At 40.6% G+C, this 16875-nt stretch overlaps 1 protein-coding gene across 1 annotated transcript in view; it reads right to left on the bottom strand.

The window, feature by feature from the left end:
* Positions 1 to 14453, bottom strand: part of LOC308077556 (NLR family CARD domain-containing protein 3-like) — a gene marked incomplete at its 3' end in the record, with an annotated part of 32760 nt that extends 18307 nt beyond the window's left edge. The window contains exons 1-3 of the mRNA XM_080418304.1: positions 14356 to 14453; positions 11395 to 11459; positions 7241 to 7309 (exon numbers count right to left, since the gene is read on the bottom strand). Coding sequence (XP_080274430.1) covers positions 7241 to 7282 — 42 coding nt within the window. The 5' untranslated portion in view covers positions 7283 to 7309; positions 11395 to 11459; positions 14356 to 14453. The remainder of the gene's footprint in view (positions 1 to 7240; positions 7310 to 11394; positions 11460 to 14355) is intronic.
* Between the last annotated feature and the right edge of the window lie 2422 nt (positions 14454 to 16875).

Raw genomic sequence — 16875 nt, 5'->3', positions numbered from 1 at the left:
TCTGTCCAGTATAAAATGCTGGATGAGTGAGAACTTTCTTAAGCTAAATGAGGATAAAACAGTTCTAGTGAGCAGAGAGAATCAATAATAAGTAGACTCGGTAACCTGACTGTAGAAAGTAACAATACAGTAAAGAACCTGGCTGGGGGTTATTATTCATTCTGAATTTAATTTTAATACACACATTAATCATGTTACCAAGATTGCTTTCTTTCATCTTTGAAATATTGCGCGAATTAGAGTCGTTGGACGATGCAAAAACGTTGATCCACGCTTTTGTTTTCTCTCGGCTTGATTACTGTAATGCACTTTACTCTGGCCTGCCAAAGAAAACAGCTGACAGATTGCAACTTGTTCAAAATGTGGCAGCCAGAGTTTTAACTAAAACTAAGATGAGAGAACATATTACTCCAGTTCTAGCTTCACTACACTGGCTCCCGGTTGTTTTTAGGATTGATTTTAAAATTATTTTACTAGATTATAAAGCTCTAAATGGTCTGGCACCTTCCTACCTCTATGACTGCCTGCCTAGATATGTTCCAAACCGGCCCCTCAGGGCTTCAAGTGCTGACCTGCTCGAGGTGCCTACAATGACTTAAAAAAAAACAAAAAACGGTGAAGCAGCATTCTGCTTCTACGGACCGACAGCGTGGAATAAACTCCCATTACACCTAAGACAGGCAGCCTCTGTCGTTAGCTTTAAAGCCCCATTACACCTAAGATAGATAGCCTCTGTGGATAGCTTTAAAGCACCATTACACCTAAGACAGGCAGCCTCTGTTGATAGCTTTAAAGCACAGCTCAAGACCTACTTATTGTCTCCGCCAGGCCGAAAGGCATGGCGAGAGAGTATGTTTTCGCCCCTGTCCGTCCGTCCGTCCGTGTGTCCGTGTGTCCGTGTGTCCGTCCTTCCGTCCTGTCTGTGTGTTACCACCAAATCTCCGGCACCGTTGGCCCGGTCGTTGCGAAACTGTGCACACACACTCCCTGGATGCCAATTCAGAACCTCTGCCTCACATTTTTCACATGGGCCTGTTATAGCGCCACCAGGAGGCCGATTTGTGCAAAACCCATTTTTTCCCATTACTCCTACAGTTTTTAACCAAACCTCATGCAAATCGGTACACAGTATCTCTATAGTCATGTGATCAACCCTGATCTGTCCGCTTTCCCATATTCCATCCTCATTGGCTAAGGTTACCATCCAAAGTTTGCAGGATTGGTCCGTTTTCAACAAACTGCCTCAAATCATGAACGCAGCTTGCCATTTCCATAAAATTGCACACGCACATTCCCACTAGGCCGAGGAAGAAATGGCACTTAAAACTTTTCACATCAGCCTCATGGTGGCGCTATAACAGGCCGATTTGCATTTTTAACTATAACTGCACCGATCTGCGTGAAACTTTGCACGCCTACTCTCTAGAGGCCAAGGAAAAACATCTGCACTGCATTTTTCACATCTGCTTTTTACAGCGCCACCAGGAGGCCGACTTATGTCAAATACATTTTTGGATATTAATCCTTCAGATTTTATCCAAACATCACGCAAATCGGTACACAGTATCTCTATAGTCATGTGATCAAGACGCATCTGTCCGATATTTCATATTCCATCCTGATTGGCTAAGGTTGAATTCGAAAGTTTGCAGGATTGGTCCGTTTTGAACAAAATGTCTGAAATCATGAACGTGGCGTGCGATTTCCGTGAAAATTTGCATGCACATTCCCACTAGCCCGAGGAAGAAATGCCACCCTTTTCACATTGGCCTATTATAGCGCCACCAGGAGGCCACAATAACTAACCTGACCTGGCGGAGACCTGTGCTCCGAGGAGCACTTTTTCTAGTTTACTCTTGCTTTTAGCTTTTCTTTTTTTTAAATCTCTGTGTTGTTATACACGTCCTCACTGTATTGCCTGATTCACTGCCTTTTTGCTATTATTTTAATGTTGTTTTATGCTTTTGCTTTTCTTTGTTGCTTTATTGTTAATTTAGTTGTAACTGTAATTGTATTGTTGCTCTGTAAAGCACTTTGAGCTGCATTTCATGTCATGAAAGGTGCTATACAAATAAAGACTATTATTATTATTATTATTATTATTATTATTATTATTATTGTTATTATTATTATTAATATCGAACATTAAAAACAAAGCACAAAATAATTCACAATAATGCACAAGAAAAAGAGAAAAAAATCACACCCAGTGTGAAGTGAGTAGTGCCTTTGATGAGTTAATTCATTTATCTATATGAAGTAGAGGAACAATGTTAAATCCCTGTCCATTAATTTCAAGGCTCAACAGGAACACAGAGGGGGCGGCTTAAACAATTACAGCCTTTCCCTATTGGCCGTCTAAGAGCACCTACTAAATTTGGGGAGTTTAGCATGCTGGGAACTGGAGTTATGGCTGTTTAAAGCCCAGCCAACAGGAACACAGAGGGGGGCGGGGCTTAAGCAATTACAGCCTGTCCCTATTGGCCGTCTAAGAGCACTTAGCAAGTTTGGGAAGTTTAGCATGCTGGGAACTGGAGTTATGGCTGTTTAAAGCCCAGCAAATAGGAACACAGAGGGGGCGGGGCTTAAGCAATTATAGCCTGTCCCTATTGGCCATTTACATTACATTACATTACATTACATTACATTACATTACATTACATTACAGTCATTTAGCAGACGCTTTTATCCAAAGCGACTTACAATAAGTGCATTCAACATAAGTAGGCAATAAAACTACTAATCACCAGAAGTCTTCTGTGCATTCTCTTCTAAAACAAGCAACTAAGAGTATACCTAGCGCTAAGGTAGGTATACATAGGATATATAGGAAAAACAAATGAGCAAGAGCTAAAACAAATACGTGTATCAAGTAAACAAGATCCAATAAAACAAGAGATCGTACAAATAATTGACAACAAGTAGGCCAGGCTAAGAGGAAGGGTCAGGGTAGTGTTTCCTGAAGAGGTGGGTTTTCAGCCTGCGGCGAAAGATGGGCAGTGACTCTGCTGTCCTGACATCAGTGGGGAGTTCATTCCACCACTGGACGAGTTTCAGACGGACCGATCATACCAGCGCACCAACCGCGCGCGCTTTTTATTAATAATTAATTAAACGACTATAAAACAACAGTAGCAACAACACACTCAACCAGCCTCCAGTGGTGGAAAATAGCAGATCTACAAGCTCACAATGCCTTGCGCTTGTAGATCTGCTGTTTTCACATGGTTACTGTATGTTTTATTATAATAATCGAAATCTACAAAGTAACTTGTAACTAAAGTTTTCAAATAATTTTAGAGTAAAAGTAAAATATTTGCCTCTGAGATATAGTGGAGTTACTGGAGTAGAAGTAAAAGTATTAGAAATTGGAAATACTCGAGAGTCAAGTGCAAATACCTCAAAATTGTACTTAAGTACAGTTCTTGAGTACAGGTACTTAAAGACGTATGCCAAAATCCATTAAAAAAAATTGCTTTTCGCTGTTCTCAGGTCAAATATTGATATGCGATTAAAATGCGATTAATTAATTACAAAGCCTCTAATTAATTAGATTAGATTAAAATTAAGTCCCAGCCCTAATTTTTACTAATTTTAAGTACTTTTACTCAATCTATTTACTTTACTGAGTTTGATTACTTTTTACCCGTACTGTACCGTATCCATCTGTCCCTCTGATGTACTGGTTCCTGATCCTATCCATCTGTGTTACTCCCAGAAAGAACCTCAATGTTTTTGTCTCTGCTTCCTGTCTTTTACACAGTCTGTCTGTCTCTATACAACATAGATGTCTGTCTGTCTGTAAACCATACAACATAGATGTCTGTCTGTCTGTAAACCATACAACATAGCTGGTCTCACCACTGTCTTGTACACCTTCCCTTTCATTCTTGCTGATACTTTCCTATCACACATCACACCTCACACTTTTCTCCACCTGTTCCAACCTGCTTGCATTCATTTCTTCACCTATTTTCCACACTCTCCATGGCTCTGGAATGTTGACCCTAAGTACTTAAAATCCTCCACCTTCTTTACCTCTACCCCCTGTAACCTCACGTTTCCACTTGGGTTCCTCTCATTCACACACATGTATTGTGTCTGGCTAACCTCCGTTCCTCTCCTTTCCAGAGCATACTGTATCTCCACCTCTCTAGATGTTCCTCTACCTGCTCACTGCTCTCATTACAGATCACAATGTCATCATATGGAATCAGATCCTAACTTCAAATAAAGGTTTCAGAACCTTGAAAACCTTTTTTGCAAGACTGAAAACTTGTTTCGAATCTCTGAAAAAGTATTTGAATCTCTGAAAAAATTGTTGAATCTCTGAAAAAAGTGTTGATAGGCCGGGAAAAAAAATCTAATCTCTGAAAACATATTTTACAGTGTTTCGCCAACACATTTTCAGAGTTTCAAATTGGTCACAAACACACTTTCAGAATATGCATTTTGGCACTGTTCTCCCTGGGTATTATTTTGTTTTACATGTTTGAAACCTTGTAAACTCCTGACTTAAAATAAAGGGCTCAAAAGGTTTGAACATTATTTGTAAGACTGAAAACTCCTTTTGAATCTTTTGAAAAGTGTTGATGAAAGTGTTTCTCAAATCTCTGCAAACACATTTTACAGTGTTTCGTCAACACATTTTCTGAATGTGTTTGAAACCTTGTAAATGGGGATCGTTTTTGAAACTAGCAACTTTATTGTTGAAAGGCTGATTTTTGTTTTCAATGGTTAAACTTTATTTTGAAGCTGTGATTCAGCGTCACACACAGCAGCACACTCTCCTCAAATCTCTGAACACACACACACACACACGCGCGCACACTCATGCAGCAGCAGCAGAGGCAGAGCCTCAGAGCCTTGCATGTGCCGAAACTGTGAAACATTCTACTCGAAACCTCGCAGGGAGGCGGGGGGGAGCGGACGCGGGACCAGAGGCGGGGCCGTTTGAAGTCCATTCCAATCACATTTTGTATTTACTGGGCTGGGTGGGACCAACAGCGTTCGGCCAATGACTGACGCTCACAGGGGATTTATTTATTCATCCCATCTTATAATTTAAATGCCCGCCCAACTGCCATCTCTGTGTCCCAAAAATAATGTAATATTAATATATTACTGTTGCTCAGACAGTAGAAGTTTACTTCTACTCCACTACATCTCAGAGGCACATATTGTACTTTTAATCCACGACAATTATTTGAAAAACGTTAGTTACGATGTATATTTAGATTTATATTATTACATCCCCAACCACTTCAGCCCTATTTAAACGTTGGCTATTTGAAAATAGCAGATTTACAAGCACACAATGCTCAATGTGACTCATTGTGACCTTGTAGATCTGCTATTTTCAAAAGATTTGTATACATTTTAGACATTATGATAACGGTAACATGGCAGTGGTTCGACCTCCCGTTAGTCCTGTTAGTCTGTAGGTCTATACCCATAGCTTCTTACTCACCGAACCCCACAGATGAGTGTCCGTGCATTATTTCGGGGAGATATCAGAACCATTCCCACCACCAGCTTTTTCAGAGCGCATTTGTCACACGCAGAAAGCAGCCCAATAGACAGTGCTTGGGTGAGCTTTATTTCAACACACCCTAGGCCATAGCACCCCAATTAATATTCAGGCTACATGAAGGACAGTATGTTCTGTATTGTATGTAATATTAGCCTACACTACAGCTTGCACTTGAAATCCACTAATGTGTTCTGTGCGTCATTACAGGCGCTGGAAACCTCCCGATGTTAATTGTTCAATTTACATAAGGTAAGCAGTGTCATGTCTTCATCAGTCTGTCATATAATAAAACATTACTTGTGTAATCAAATTAAATGTAAACAAATCATTATATATATTGTAACTCATACAAGACTATGAGTTCACTGTCTTTATATGCGCTAAGGTGACAACAATGTATAGGCCTACCGCTGGCCTAAAGCTGCCAAAAGTATTAGCATCAAAATATACTTAAAGTAGCAAACGTAAAAGTACTTGTTATGCAGAGTGTACCGTTTCACAAGTTATCATTATGTCTAAAATGTATAATAATCTTTTGAAAATAGCCGATCTACAAGCTTGTTTCTCTCACAGAACCTGGCGTCTGTGGAAGAAACAAGCAACCAGCGTCGTCTAGTTCTGCACGAACGATAGCTCGTGCGCGACTTTCAGTGCATGTTTGAGTATCATGAGACTCCACAATGAGCAGTAGTAGAGAAAAAACTAACTTTGCATCGGTTATAATAGACGATTTTCACTCTTACACAGGCTCCCATTATGCCACGGAGGGGGTCGCCAGACTGCACGACAGGGGACTCTCTGGAATAACTCAACGTCCATTTCAATGATGGTGAGTGATTAGCGACACATCAAAGATAACACTTAAAATGTCCGGATCTCTCCTTTAATATAGCTCTATATCGTGATAGTACTCATTGCTATAGAGTGTTTGTTCAGTAAAAGGAGTCTCCATTGTCTCTCCAGCTCTTTATTAAACTGAAAATGCATTTTCAGTGCTCTCTCCTGATTGGCTTAAATGTTGTCACCTACCTGAAAATGTACTATATTCTTTACTAAAGAGCTGGAGAGACCCATGTGACCGAACAAACGCTCTGTAGCAATGATTACTATCAGAATATAGTACTTTAACCTTTTTTTTTTAAAACAAAAAAAATACTAGGTTTATATTTTAGCTTGTAATTAAAGTAAATAAAATATGAGTGTTATTTTTTTTCATTTACTGCTTTCTATAGTTTTAGCAATTTCCGCGATATTTTTTACAGTGGGCGGGGGCATTCTGTCCAGTGGCTACATATGTATTTTTTACACAATAAAAAAGGTCCTGTGGTCTTTGATGGCCAAATGTGAGTTATTGGGGGCTAGAAGAGCTACTGTAAATAATAATAAAGAAAACGCCGGGTTATTGTGTAAAAAAATACATATTTAGCCACCGGACAGAATGCCTCCGCCCACGGTAAAAAAGATCGCGAGAATTGTTAAAACTATAGAAAGCAGTACATTTAAAAATGTTAACACTCATCTTTTATTTACTTTAATTACAATCTAAAACATAAACCTTTGTTGTAAAAAAACTAAGTTGTCCTTTAAGGACTGGTTACTTTGAATTAAAAAACAATACTAATGTCTTCGTTCTTACAGTGAATGTCTACAATGTATTTGAACACTAGACTCTGGTATTCAATTAGTTTCTTGTGTAAATAAACATACCCTTTGATGTGTCCTATCTTTGCAGGATAGGAGGTTCCCCATTTTTCCTTGTTGCTTCTTCTAATGGTTCTTCTGGTGACAGATGACAACAACAACAAAAGTGACATTTATACTAACTGTGTACTTGTGTTCATACAGCAGACATCCCACCCTGGACAAATCTATTTCCTGGGGGTCCCGGGGGGGAGGGGGGGCTTTACAAGCTTTACAAATCAATATTTCACTTTCATAAACACTTTCTATGAACTAGAAATATTGTTCCTGACGAAACAATGTGGGCTCGCGCTTTAAAGCCCAAAAAACTGTAGTTATAAAAAGTACAAATTCAGTTTGACTCTGTATCTCTGTCTTTGTGTTGTCTGTGGGCGTAGACTTGCCTCCGGTTGATCAGATTGGGAGCAACCGTTATCATTCTCCTAATTGTCATCAGTTACACACCTGCTTGCATAGCTGATGGTAGTAAGGGGATATGTGTGTGTGTGTGTGTGTGTGAGAGAGAGAGAGAGAGAGGGGGGTATGGGGTGTGGGGGTGGGGGGAGTTATGTTGACCAATACACACCATTAGAGTTGAATTAGAGCTTGAAATTTACAAGATTATTGCCATCAAAATGTCACCCTTTTACACACACATTCACACACTGATGGAGGAGGAAACCATGCAAGACACCAACCTGCTCATCAGGAGCAATTAGGGGTTCAGTGTCTTGCTCAAGGACACTTCTACACTAACTCTGGGGGAGGCCGGGATTGAACTGGGAACCTTGAGTTGGCCACTCTACCCCTGAGCCACTGCCACCCCCTGTACTCAAACTTTCAAAAGACTGTCAAGCTTTTTCCAAAATAGCAGATCTACAAGCTCACAACGCATCACATTGTAGATCAGCTTTTTCCGAATAGTCAAAGTATGACAGAGGGAGGGGTATGTCATGTGGTGTGGGTGGTGGGGGGGCGGTGGAGTATGGGGTGTGTGTGTCTGGGGGTTGTTATTTCAGTTGAAATAACATTGGCCGGGTTTCCCAAACGAATTTCAGCTCGTGCGTAGCCTAGAAGCTGCGTAAGAGCCTCCACGCAGCTGCGCAGTAGCAACCCCGCTACGCACTATCTTCATTAATAGCAGCTGGTTGTGCGCTACGTGCCATCTAAACTGGCTTCAGGAAACACCATCGTCGTGGGTTCTCAAGTGCACAGCGTTACGTGTCTGCTAAACTAAATTCGGGAAACAGCATGCACGTATAGACCTCCTGGACGAAGCCTACGTAAAGACTACGTAAACTACATAGTGCTGTCCTACGCTACACAGCAGTTTAAACATCCTTTGCGAATATATACAGTGAAATGGATCATAAAAACACCACACACACCTATATATATATATATATATATATACAATGTGAGCTAGAATAATTAAATGAGTCCTTCACCTTTCCCCTCTTCAGTCCCCCCAATATATATATATATATATATATATATATATATATATATATAAATAAAATTACGGCCGGGCCGGCGCGTAACGTGCAACGCCTATCCAAAAAAACAGACATACAAGCTATCAACACACTGAGACATGCCATGTTGATAGCTTGCAGATCTGTTCTTTTGGGTAGGGCGAGCGGCTGTTAGGAGGAACTGCTGCCCTGGTTCTATGTGTAGCCCCCACAGTCAAATTAGCCAGAAGGGTCGGCCAACAGACCTGGCTATCGGGCTCAGGCTTATTGGCATGACTGGTAACGCGTCGGGCTGGCGAGTGGGAGCCTCGGGTTCAATCCTAGCTCACTGAGTTCCACTACATATGCATGAACCCAGTGTTTACAAATTGTAGCCTACTCTCACACGGACGATCCGATCATCTGATAAAAATACTGTAGGTGACAGAGCCAACTGTCAGATGTCCTGAAGCAGTCCACTTCAAATACAACGTTTGAATAATATATTTATGAAAAAAGTGTTTTTAAAGTGTCCCCATTATGCAAGTAAATTAAATATACTTAAACTACCAAAAGTAAAAGTACTCATTGTGCAGAATGTCCCATTTCCCTAGTCTACTATGTATACAAATATTTTTTAAATAGCAGATCTACAAGCTTGCAACACGTTGTGAGCTTGTAGATCTGCTATTTTCAAAAGATGTTTATACATATTAAACTTGGGAAATGGGACATTCTGTGTCCTTTTTTTAAAGGGCTTTTTTGCCTTTATTTGGACAAGACAGTAGGCTGACAGGAAATGGGGAGAGAGATACAGTAAAGGACATCCGTACCGGGAGTCGAACCCGCGACAGTTTTCATGCCAGATTCCCAGTCTATGTGATATGCGCCTAGACCGCTAGGCCAGTGGACAGCCCATAATGAACATTGTTACTTTTGGTGCTTTAATTAATATTTAATTTACTTGCATAATGGGGACACTTCCTTGCAGACGTCAGCCGTCACTTTGTGAGAGGAACTGGGGACTTTCATCCATTTCATGTTTAGCTCAGCATCATTTATCTACCTTTAGTTAACTTGCTTAATATTTTGATCAGATGATCAGATCAGAGATCATCCGTGAGAGTACAATTTGTAAACTTTGGGTTCATGCATAGAGGAGGAAGCAGCGCAGCCGCTCGCCCTACCCAAAATAACAGATCTGCAAGCTATCGACACGGCATGTCGCAGTGCGTTGACAGCTTGTATGTCTGTTTTCTTGGGTAGGCATCGCACGTTACGCACCTGCCCGGACGTAATTAATATTTATATATATATATATATATATATATATATATACACAATATAATGTATAAATTATATGTGTGTGTGTGTGTGTGTGTGTGTGTGTGTGTGTGTGTGTGTGTGTGTGTGTGTGTGTGTGGTCGGTCTTTTCATAGATCTATTTCGCTACGAAGGGTGTAACAAACTGCTGCGTAGGACAGCACTCAGGGCTACAGCCTCTCCCAGGAGTAGGATACGTGCATGCTGTTTCCCGAATGTAGTTTTAGCAGACACGTAACACCGTGCACTTGAGAACCTACGACGATGGTGTTTCCTGAAGCCAGTTTAGATAGCACGTAGGGCACAACCAGCTGCTACTAATGAGGGTAGAGCGGAGGTTTCGCCAGGTCCCAGCTGTGTAGGAGGCTCTTACGCAAGCTGCGTAGGCTCCGCACGACCTGAGATCGCTTTAGGAAAACCCGGCTCTTACGTGCCTGCTAAGGTACTGCGCAGCCTGTGTGGACGCACGTAAGACCCTTCGTAGGACCTGCGCAGCATCTCTAAGCTAGCCTGGTAAACCCCCCTCCCTCCGGAAATCTCATTTGCATTTGATTTCAGGAAGGAGGTCTGCGCATCTCTTTGGGAAAAGCGGCCATTGACTTTCCCATAGACTTTTTGGGGTGTTCAAAGTTAAATATTTAAAAAACTACAAATTATTCCAAAAAGAAAAGTACAAGCACACATGTCCACAGTAAGCTGGATTTTTTTAAGTTTGAATGGAGTTTCTAAATGAAAGCATGTGGGAGTAGTTAGGTGCCTACTTTTGGGAGAGAATAATAAAGAAATAGTGAAGATATCTATAGTATATCTATAGCTTAATGTTTAAACTGAGAACTGTATCCTCCAAGACAACAGGTTACACAGGAATGCAATGGTACTCCAGTGTAATAGTGATGGACATAAAATAATAGAACTACAGTATTGATTTATAATTTTGCAGGTGCTCAGATTTTGTTTACTAAAGAGCAGAGAGACTCCTGTTACTGAACAAACTCTATAGCAATGATTCCAATGTAACAGAGAGGTCCTCCGTTACTTACTGTATGTTTGCAAATGTATTGTAACCCTTATTGATGATGTTTGAGCACTTTAGATCTTTGCACAGTGTAATTTGCACAGTCATGACACATTTGGGTAATTGTTTTCATGTTAGGTATAGTATGAGCCAGTAGTGAAAAGGGAAAACGTGTATTTATGAATTAACAACTTAAGCCCGGTTTCAAATAGTGAAAATAGAAGACAAGTTCTGAGCTTCACCTTTAGAAAGGCTGAATGTGAATTAATAGCAGCATTTTTATCATTCCCTTTTTTAATATGAATAATAACTTTAGTATCAACTTTCTAACAGAAAAATTATAAAATTAAGTATAAAACAGAGTTGCATGGATTGTACACAGAACTCACCAGTCTAAATGTTGTGTGTAAACTCTACATCAATGGACAGCAAACATCTCCTCACATGAGACAACCTTTAAGAGAGAGAGAGAGAGAGAGAGAGAGAGAGAGAGAGAGAGAGAGAGAGAGAGAGAGAGAGAGAACCTTCTATAAATGTAATTATAAAACAGAGTTGCATGGATTGTAGAACACAGAACAACACGTCGTTTTGAGCTTGTAGATCAGCTATTTTTGCCAAAGAGATCTATGTTGACAGAAAAAAAACATCCCAAGAAACATGTTTGTTTTTAAGTGAGAATAGAGGGTTTAAGTGTGAATTACATCAATAATTATGAATGACGGTAGAAGAGACATTTATGACAATAAAGCACAGAGATGTTTAGTTTTACGTTTGTATGTGAAACTAGAATTAATAAAAACGTGTCATTTATTTGTGATATTAATGTATTATTGTGCTATTCTTCATTATGCTCACATAAACTATTCAGATGGGGGGGGTTCCTATCTGTAAACTGTGTAAAGTATTCAGTCCATTCATCAAACATAAAGATGTTTTTACATTTAGTGAAAAGGAGCTCATGTGTCTGCCTGTTGGTTTTGTATTATTACATCATCCTGTGTTTGGACTGTTGACTCACTGGAGGAAAAACTACAAACAAAATGGCTGCCGAGATGAGACGGGTCAACACAGGACGCATCGTCCTATTGGTCGGTGCCGGTCACTGCCGGGTCACATGGTTCACTAATGTTGAACCTGATGAGTCGCACTTTACGCTTCAGCTCCATCAACACAACACAACATGAAACAAACATCGGACAAATAATATAAGAAAGAGGCAAACATTTAGCTTGAAGATCTGCTATTTTCACAATAATTATCTATGGAATCGAGTCAAACTAAATGTAACGCCTCAACTCCTACAATTCCAACTGATTATCAGAGTGGAGGGTTCCTGGTTAACATGATTATTTTGGGGGTCCCCAGTTCAAACATGGTTATTTTGGGGATCTAGTCTAAAAGGCTGAGAACCACTGCTGCAGTAGACTAGATACTAATATTAATATATATATATATATATATATATATATATATATATATATATATATATATATATAAACCCCTTAACAGACGACACCACACTGATAAGAACCAGTATGCGTGCAACCAGTATGCATGCGCACAATGAAACCCATTCTGTCAGGTCTCGCTAGGACGCGCCTCACCAGCCAACACACAAGAGGGGGTTGGGGTTAGAGGTTAGAGGGGGTTGGGGTTAGAGGGGGTTGGGGTGTGCTGAAACCAGCACACCCCAAAACAACAGGTTGAGAATTGATTGCGTGAAACAATCACCTGTGCGTCCAGTCTCAATGTTAGTAAACAAATAATTGGTCTATATATATATATATATATATATATATATATATATATATATATATACTTTTTAGCTCAAAACCTAAAAGAAAAATTTGACGTTTGCCCGGGACCCAAACTAGTGAAAATAGCAGATCTACAAGCTCACAACGTGTCACTTTGCTTCACACAGGTTTGCGAGCTTGTGGATCTGCTATTTTCACTACTTCTTAAACGTTTTCAATGTTTTATTTATCTATGGACTTTTTTTTTAATTATTTATATATTTATATATTTAAAGATATTGGAATAGTTTTTAATTGATGAAAAGTTGTGATTTTTTTCCTTTTAATTAAAAACAATATGTATATTTTTAAATAATAGATGTTTTTTTAAATGTAAGAAACAAATACAAAGAGGGGTATTTACTCTCGACCCATACAAATTGGTCCCCGACCCCAACATCGGTCCCGACCCACTGTTTTAGACTCTAATCACAGTTTATTCATCTCAGCTGTGTCTCTTTCTCTGTAAGTGGTTTTGCATCCTGAATGCGCAAACACGCACGCAAGCACACACGTGTGCGTGCATAATATAAAGTGTTTACCTCATTGTCACGGATGTTACAATTACGTACGGGTCCTCATAAATACCTGTATCTTCCGTATTGTTCAATAAAAAGCATTTTAATCCGATCGGTGGCCATTTCCTTCATATGCTTTCAACTACGCGATCCTATCGGTTGGGAGGTGTATTGCACTCTGATTACATTATAACTCTATGATAAAATGGCCAACAATCGGATTAAAATGCTTTTTATTAAACAAAGCGGACGATACGGGTACTTTTGAGAACCTGTACGTAATTGTAACATCCTCGGCCATGAGGTAAGCACTTCATATTTGAAATATGAACGTTAATGTAGATGTACGGACTGTAAATGGATAAAGTGCAAACACCAGGTTGAAGTTCATCCATGACCAGCATCATGTGAACCATGACTATAATGAACGAGGCTTATTGAACAGCTGAGAAACAAAACTGCACATTTAAGCACATAGAATAGAAGTTGTGCTGAAGTCTGTGTCACGTGTCCTCTAAGGTTTTCTGTAGCTCAACAACTTTAAATCATTTTTAAAACAGAAAAAAAACACATTCCAGCGAGCCTACGTTACTGAAAGCTTTGTGACCCATAGAAAGGTGTTTCACAGGAGAGCAGAGAACACGGGCGGCCCGATTCATACTTCATGTGACGCACTTAAAAGCTCACTACGTGCCGTGGTGTAAAGTAACTAAGTACATTTACTCAATCACTGTACTTAAGTACACTTTTGAGGTATTTTTACTTTTACTTCTACTCCACTACATCTCAGGCAAATATTGTACTTTTACTCCACTACAATTATTTGAAAACTTTAGTTACTAGTTACTTTGTAGATTTAGATTATTATTACAAAACATACATTAACCACTTCAGTCCTATATACATTCTAGGAGGAAAAACAGGGCGTGGATCCTGACAAGTTACAGTTTATAGTTCAGACGCTTTGTATATTTATAAATATATATAAATATAAATATAAATATAAATATAAATATAAATATAAATATAACTCTACCTGTCTCAGTGTAACAGCTGCTCCACATCAACATGTATAAATAAATACATCCATGACTTTACAGTTAAAACACTGACTGAGAAGAACAAAGATCCTCCATTAAAATTATGTAACCCAGCATCTTTAGTACAACGTAAGTATCCCTAACATAAATAGGTAGTTGTAATTAAGGGGTTAACAGGTGACATAATTACAAGCATTCAAAAGTGAGGAATTAAAAACAATCTATTAGGTCGGATGCTTAAGTCATTCCCTGCCTAGGACGTAAAAAACGTAATTTTGAAAAATATTATTTTTAAACAAGATCTCACGTTCCTTCATCTCTCGCAGTGACACATTTCATTGTAGCACACCCGGATACGGATATACGCCAAATGGAACATTTTCGTTTCCGTCCGCTTCCTGTTTAGGTCCCGCCCTAAAACAGTCTTTTCTCGGCTTTGCATTTCTCCGCTGTGGAATGCTGTTTAGCGACGCTGTTTTGAAACTGCTACTACTGCAAAATGGAATGTCGCCGATTGAAAATTTCTTCTCTGGGCCACTCACACAAATACCCTGTGTGTCTACAAACAGTTGAACACGCGATCATAAGGGATTTAGCGAGATCTGTGGCGAGGTGGAAAAAGTAAGTGAGTTTTCCGTTTACATAGCGATACATGGTGTTTTTACACTGGGCTGGAGGAGAGAGACTCCGCCCGATCGGAATGTTTGTTGTTTGAGCGGCGAGCACGACTCGCCTGTGTGTTTAGAAACGATTGCACTTGCGATCATAATGGGAAAAAAAAATTGTGTTTTAAAGTTATAAAAAACACTAAATCGCTGGCAGTGGGCAAACACAGCCAGAAATAAGTCTGGCAGGGAATGAGTTAATCAGTCATCCATTTAAACAAGAGCTTTAACAGTCATTCAGATCAGATCTGGCTCAGACCTAGGCTATACGAGCTCTTACATGTCAGAGCATTTTCTGGAGTCTGGACCGCTGTAATCTTTTCATGGATAGTGAGGTCTCCAAACGTATATACAGTAGCTACTACTGTACATCCTCTGGAGCACAACCTGGGTTAAGGATAGAAACCGGACGCTCGAAACCTGTGCCCAGCGCAGGGTGAGTTATTTAAACTAGACCATACCCGTAGGGGGATATGAGCACCCAAAGTGTGCAGTTTGGCCTATGCGCTGTGAACAGACAGTTTATCAGGGATGGAAAGTGAGTTTGTACTCTGTAGTGTGTACAACACACGCACATCCCATTGCCGCGTCGTGGAGGCACAGAACACACACAAACAGCCGGGCATATACAGATCTAACAGCCGTAGCCGTCCCCCGTCGCCAACACACACACGCGCACGCCTCCAGTTAATACAGAATGCTGCTGCCCGTCTTCTAACTGGCACGCGCAAGAGAGAGCATATAACTCCCATCCTCGCCTCTCTCCACTGGCTGCCCGTGCATTTTAGAATCCAGTTCAAGGTTCTGCTTCTGACCTTTAAATCATTAAGTGGTCTCGCCCCCCCATACCTCTCTGAGCTCCTCCACCCCTACTCTCCTGCCCGCTCCCTCAGGTCAGCTGACCAGATGCTGCTGGAGGTTCCGAGGGCGAAGCGGAAGCTTAGAGGGGACAGAGCTTTTTCGGTTGCGGCCCCCAAGCTCTGGAACGACCTTCCCCTGCAGATTAGGCAAGCCCCTTCTCTGGCCATTTTTAAAACCTCTCTTAAAACGCACTTTTATTCTTTGGCTTTTAACATAGCATGAGACCTCTGACCCTGTGCTGCCCCCCCCCTCAGTTTTTCTTGTTTTGTGTGTTGTCATTGTATACTGTGTTTTTTTATTACCTATGCACTGTACAGCACTTTGTGGCAGCTGTGGTTGTTTGAAATGTGCTTTATAAATAAAGTTGAGTTGAGTTGAGTTGAGTTGAGGCGTCGCGAGCGCGTGCACACACACACACACACACACACACACACACACAGGTCCATCCTCATGCGGCCAGAGCCGTCCCCCGTCGCGAACACACACACACGGCCGTCGCGCGAACACAAATAATGTACATTCTGACACGCGCCTCCCCAACGTGCATGCGCACGTGCGTGTCCGCGCATACACAGCCGCGAACGCGAGTTGTGGTGCGATCAACTCCCCCCCCTCCCATACACACACACACACACACACACACACACACACACACACACACACACACACACACACACACACACACACACACACACACACACACACACACACACACACACACACACACACACACACACACACACACACACACCACGGAGGATTGGATTGGATACGATGCATGCGCAGTTTGATCTCCCGTTGTTTTTTAAAACGTTAATAAACAGCTGAGATTTGATGAAATTGAGAAACGGGCTTTGCAGTTGCGTTCAGATGGTAATGGTCAATGGCTGTGTGCAAATTCAGAGCAATTGCTCCAGCCACTGATTAGAACCGGGCAGCTTCACCATGATACCACTTACATACAGAGGTTTGTGAAATTATAGGAGGATG

Source organism: Gymnoscopelus braueri (assembly GCF_963280865.1).
Source record: "Gymnoscopelus braueri genome assembly, chromosome: 21".
NCBI lineage: Eukaryota > Metazoa > Chordata > Actinopteri > Myctophiformes > Myctophidae > Gymnoscopelus > Gymnoscopelus braueri.
The sequence above is the reverse complement of the archived record's forward strand: the minus strand, read 5'-3'. Positions and strand labels throughout refer to the sequence as shown.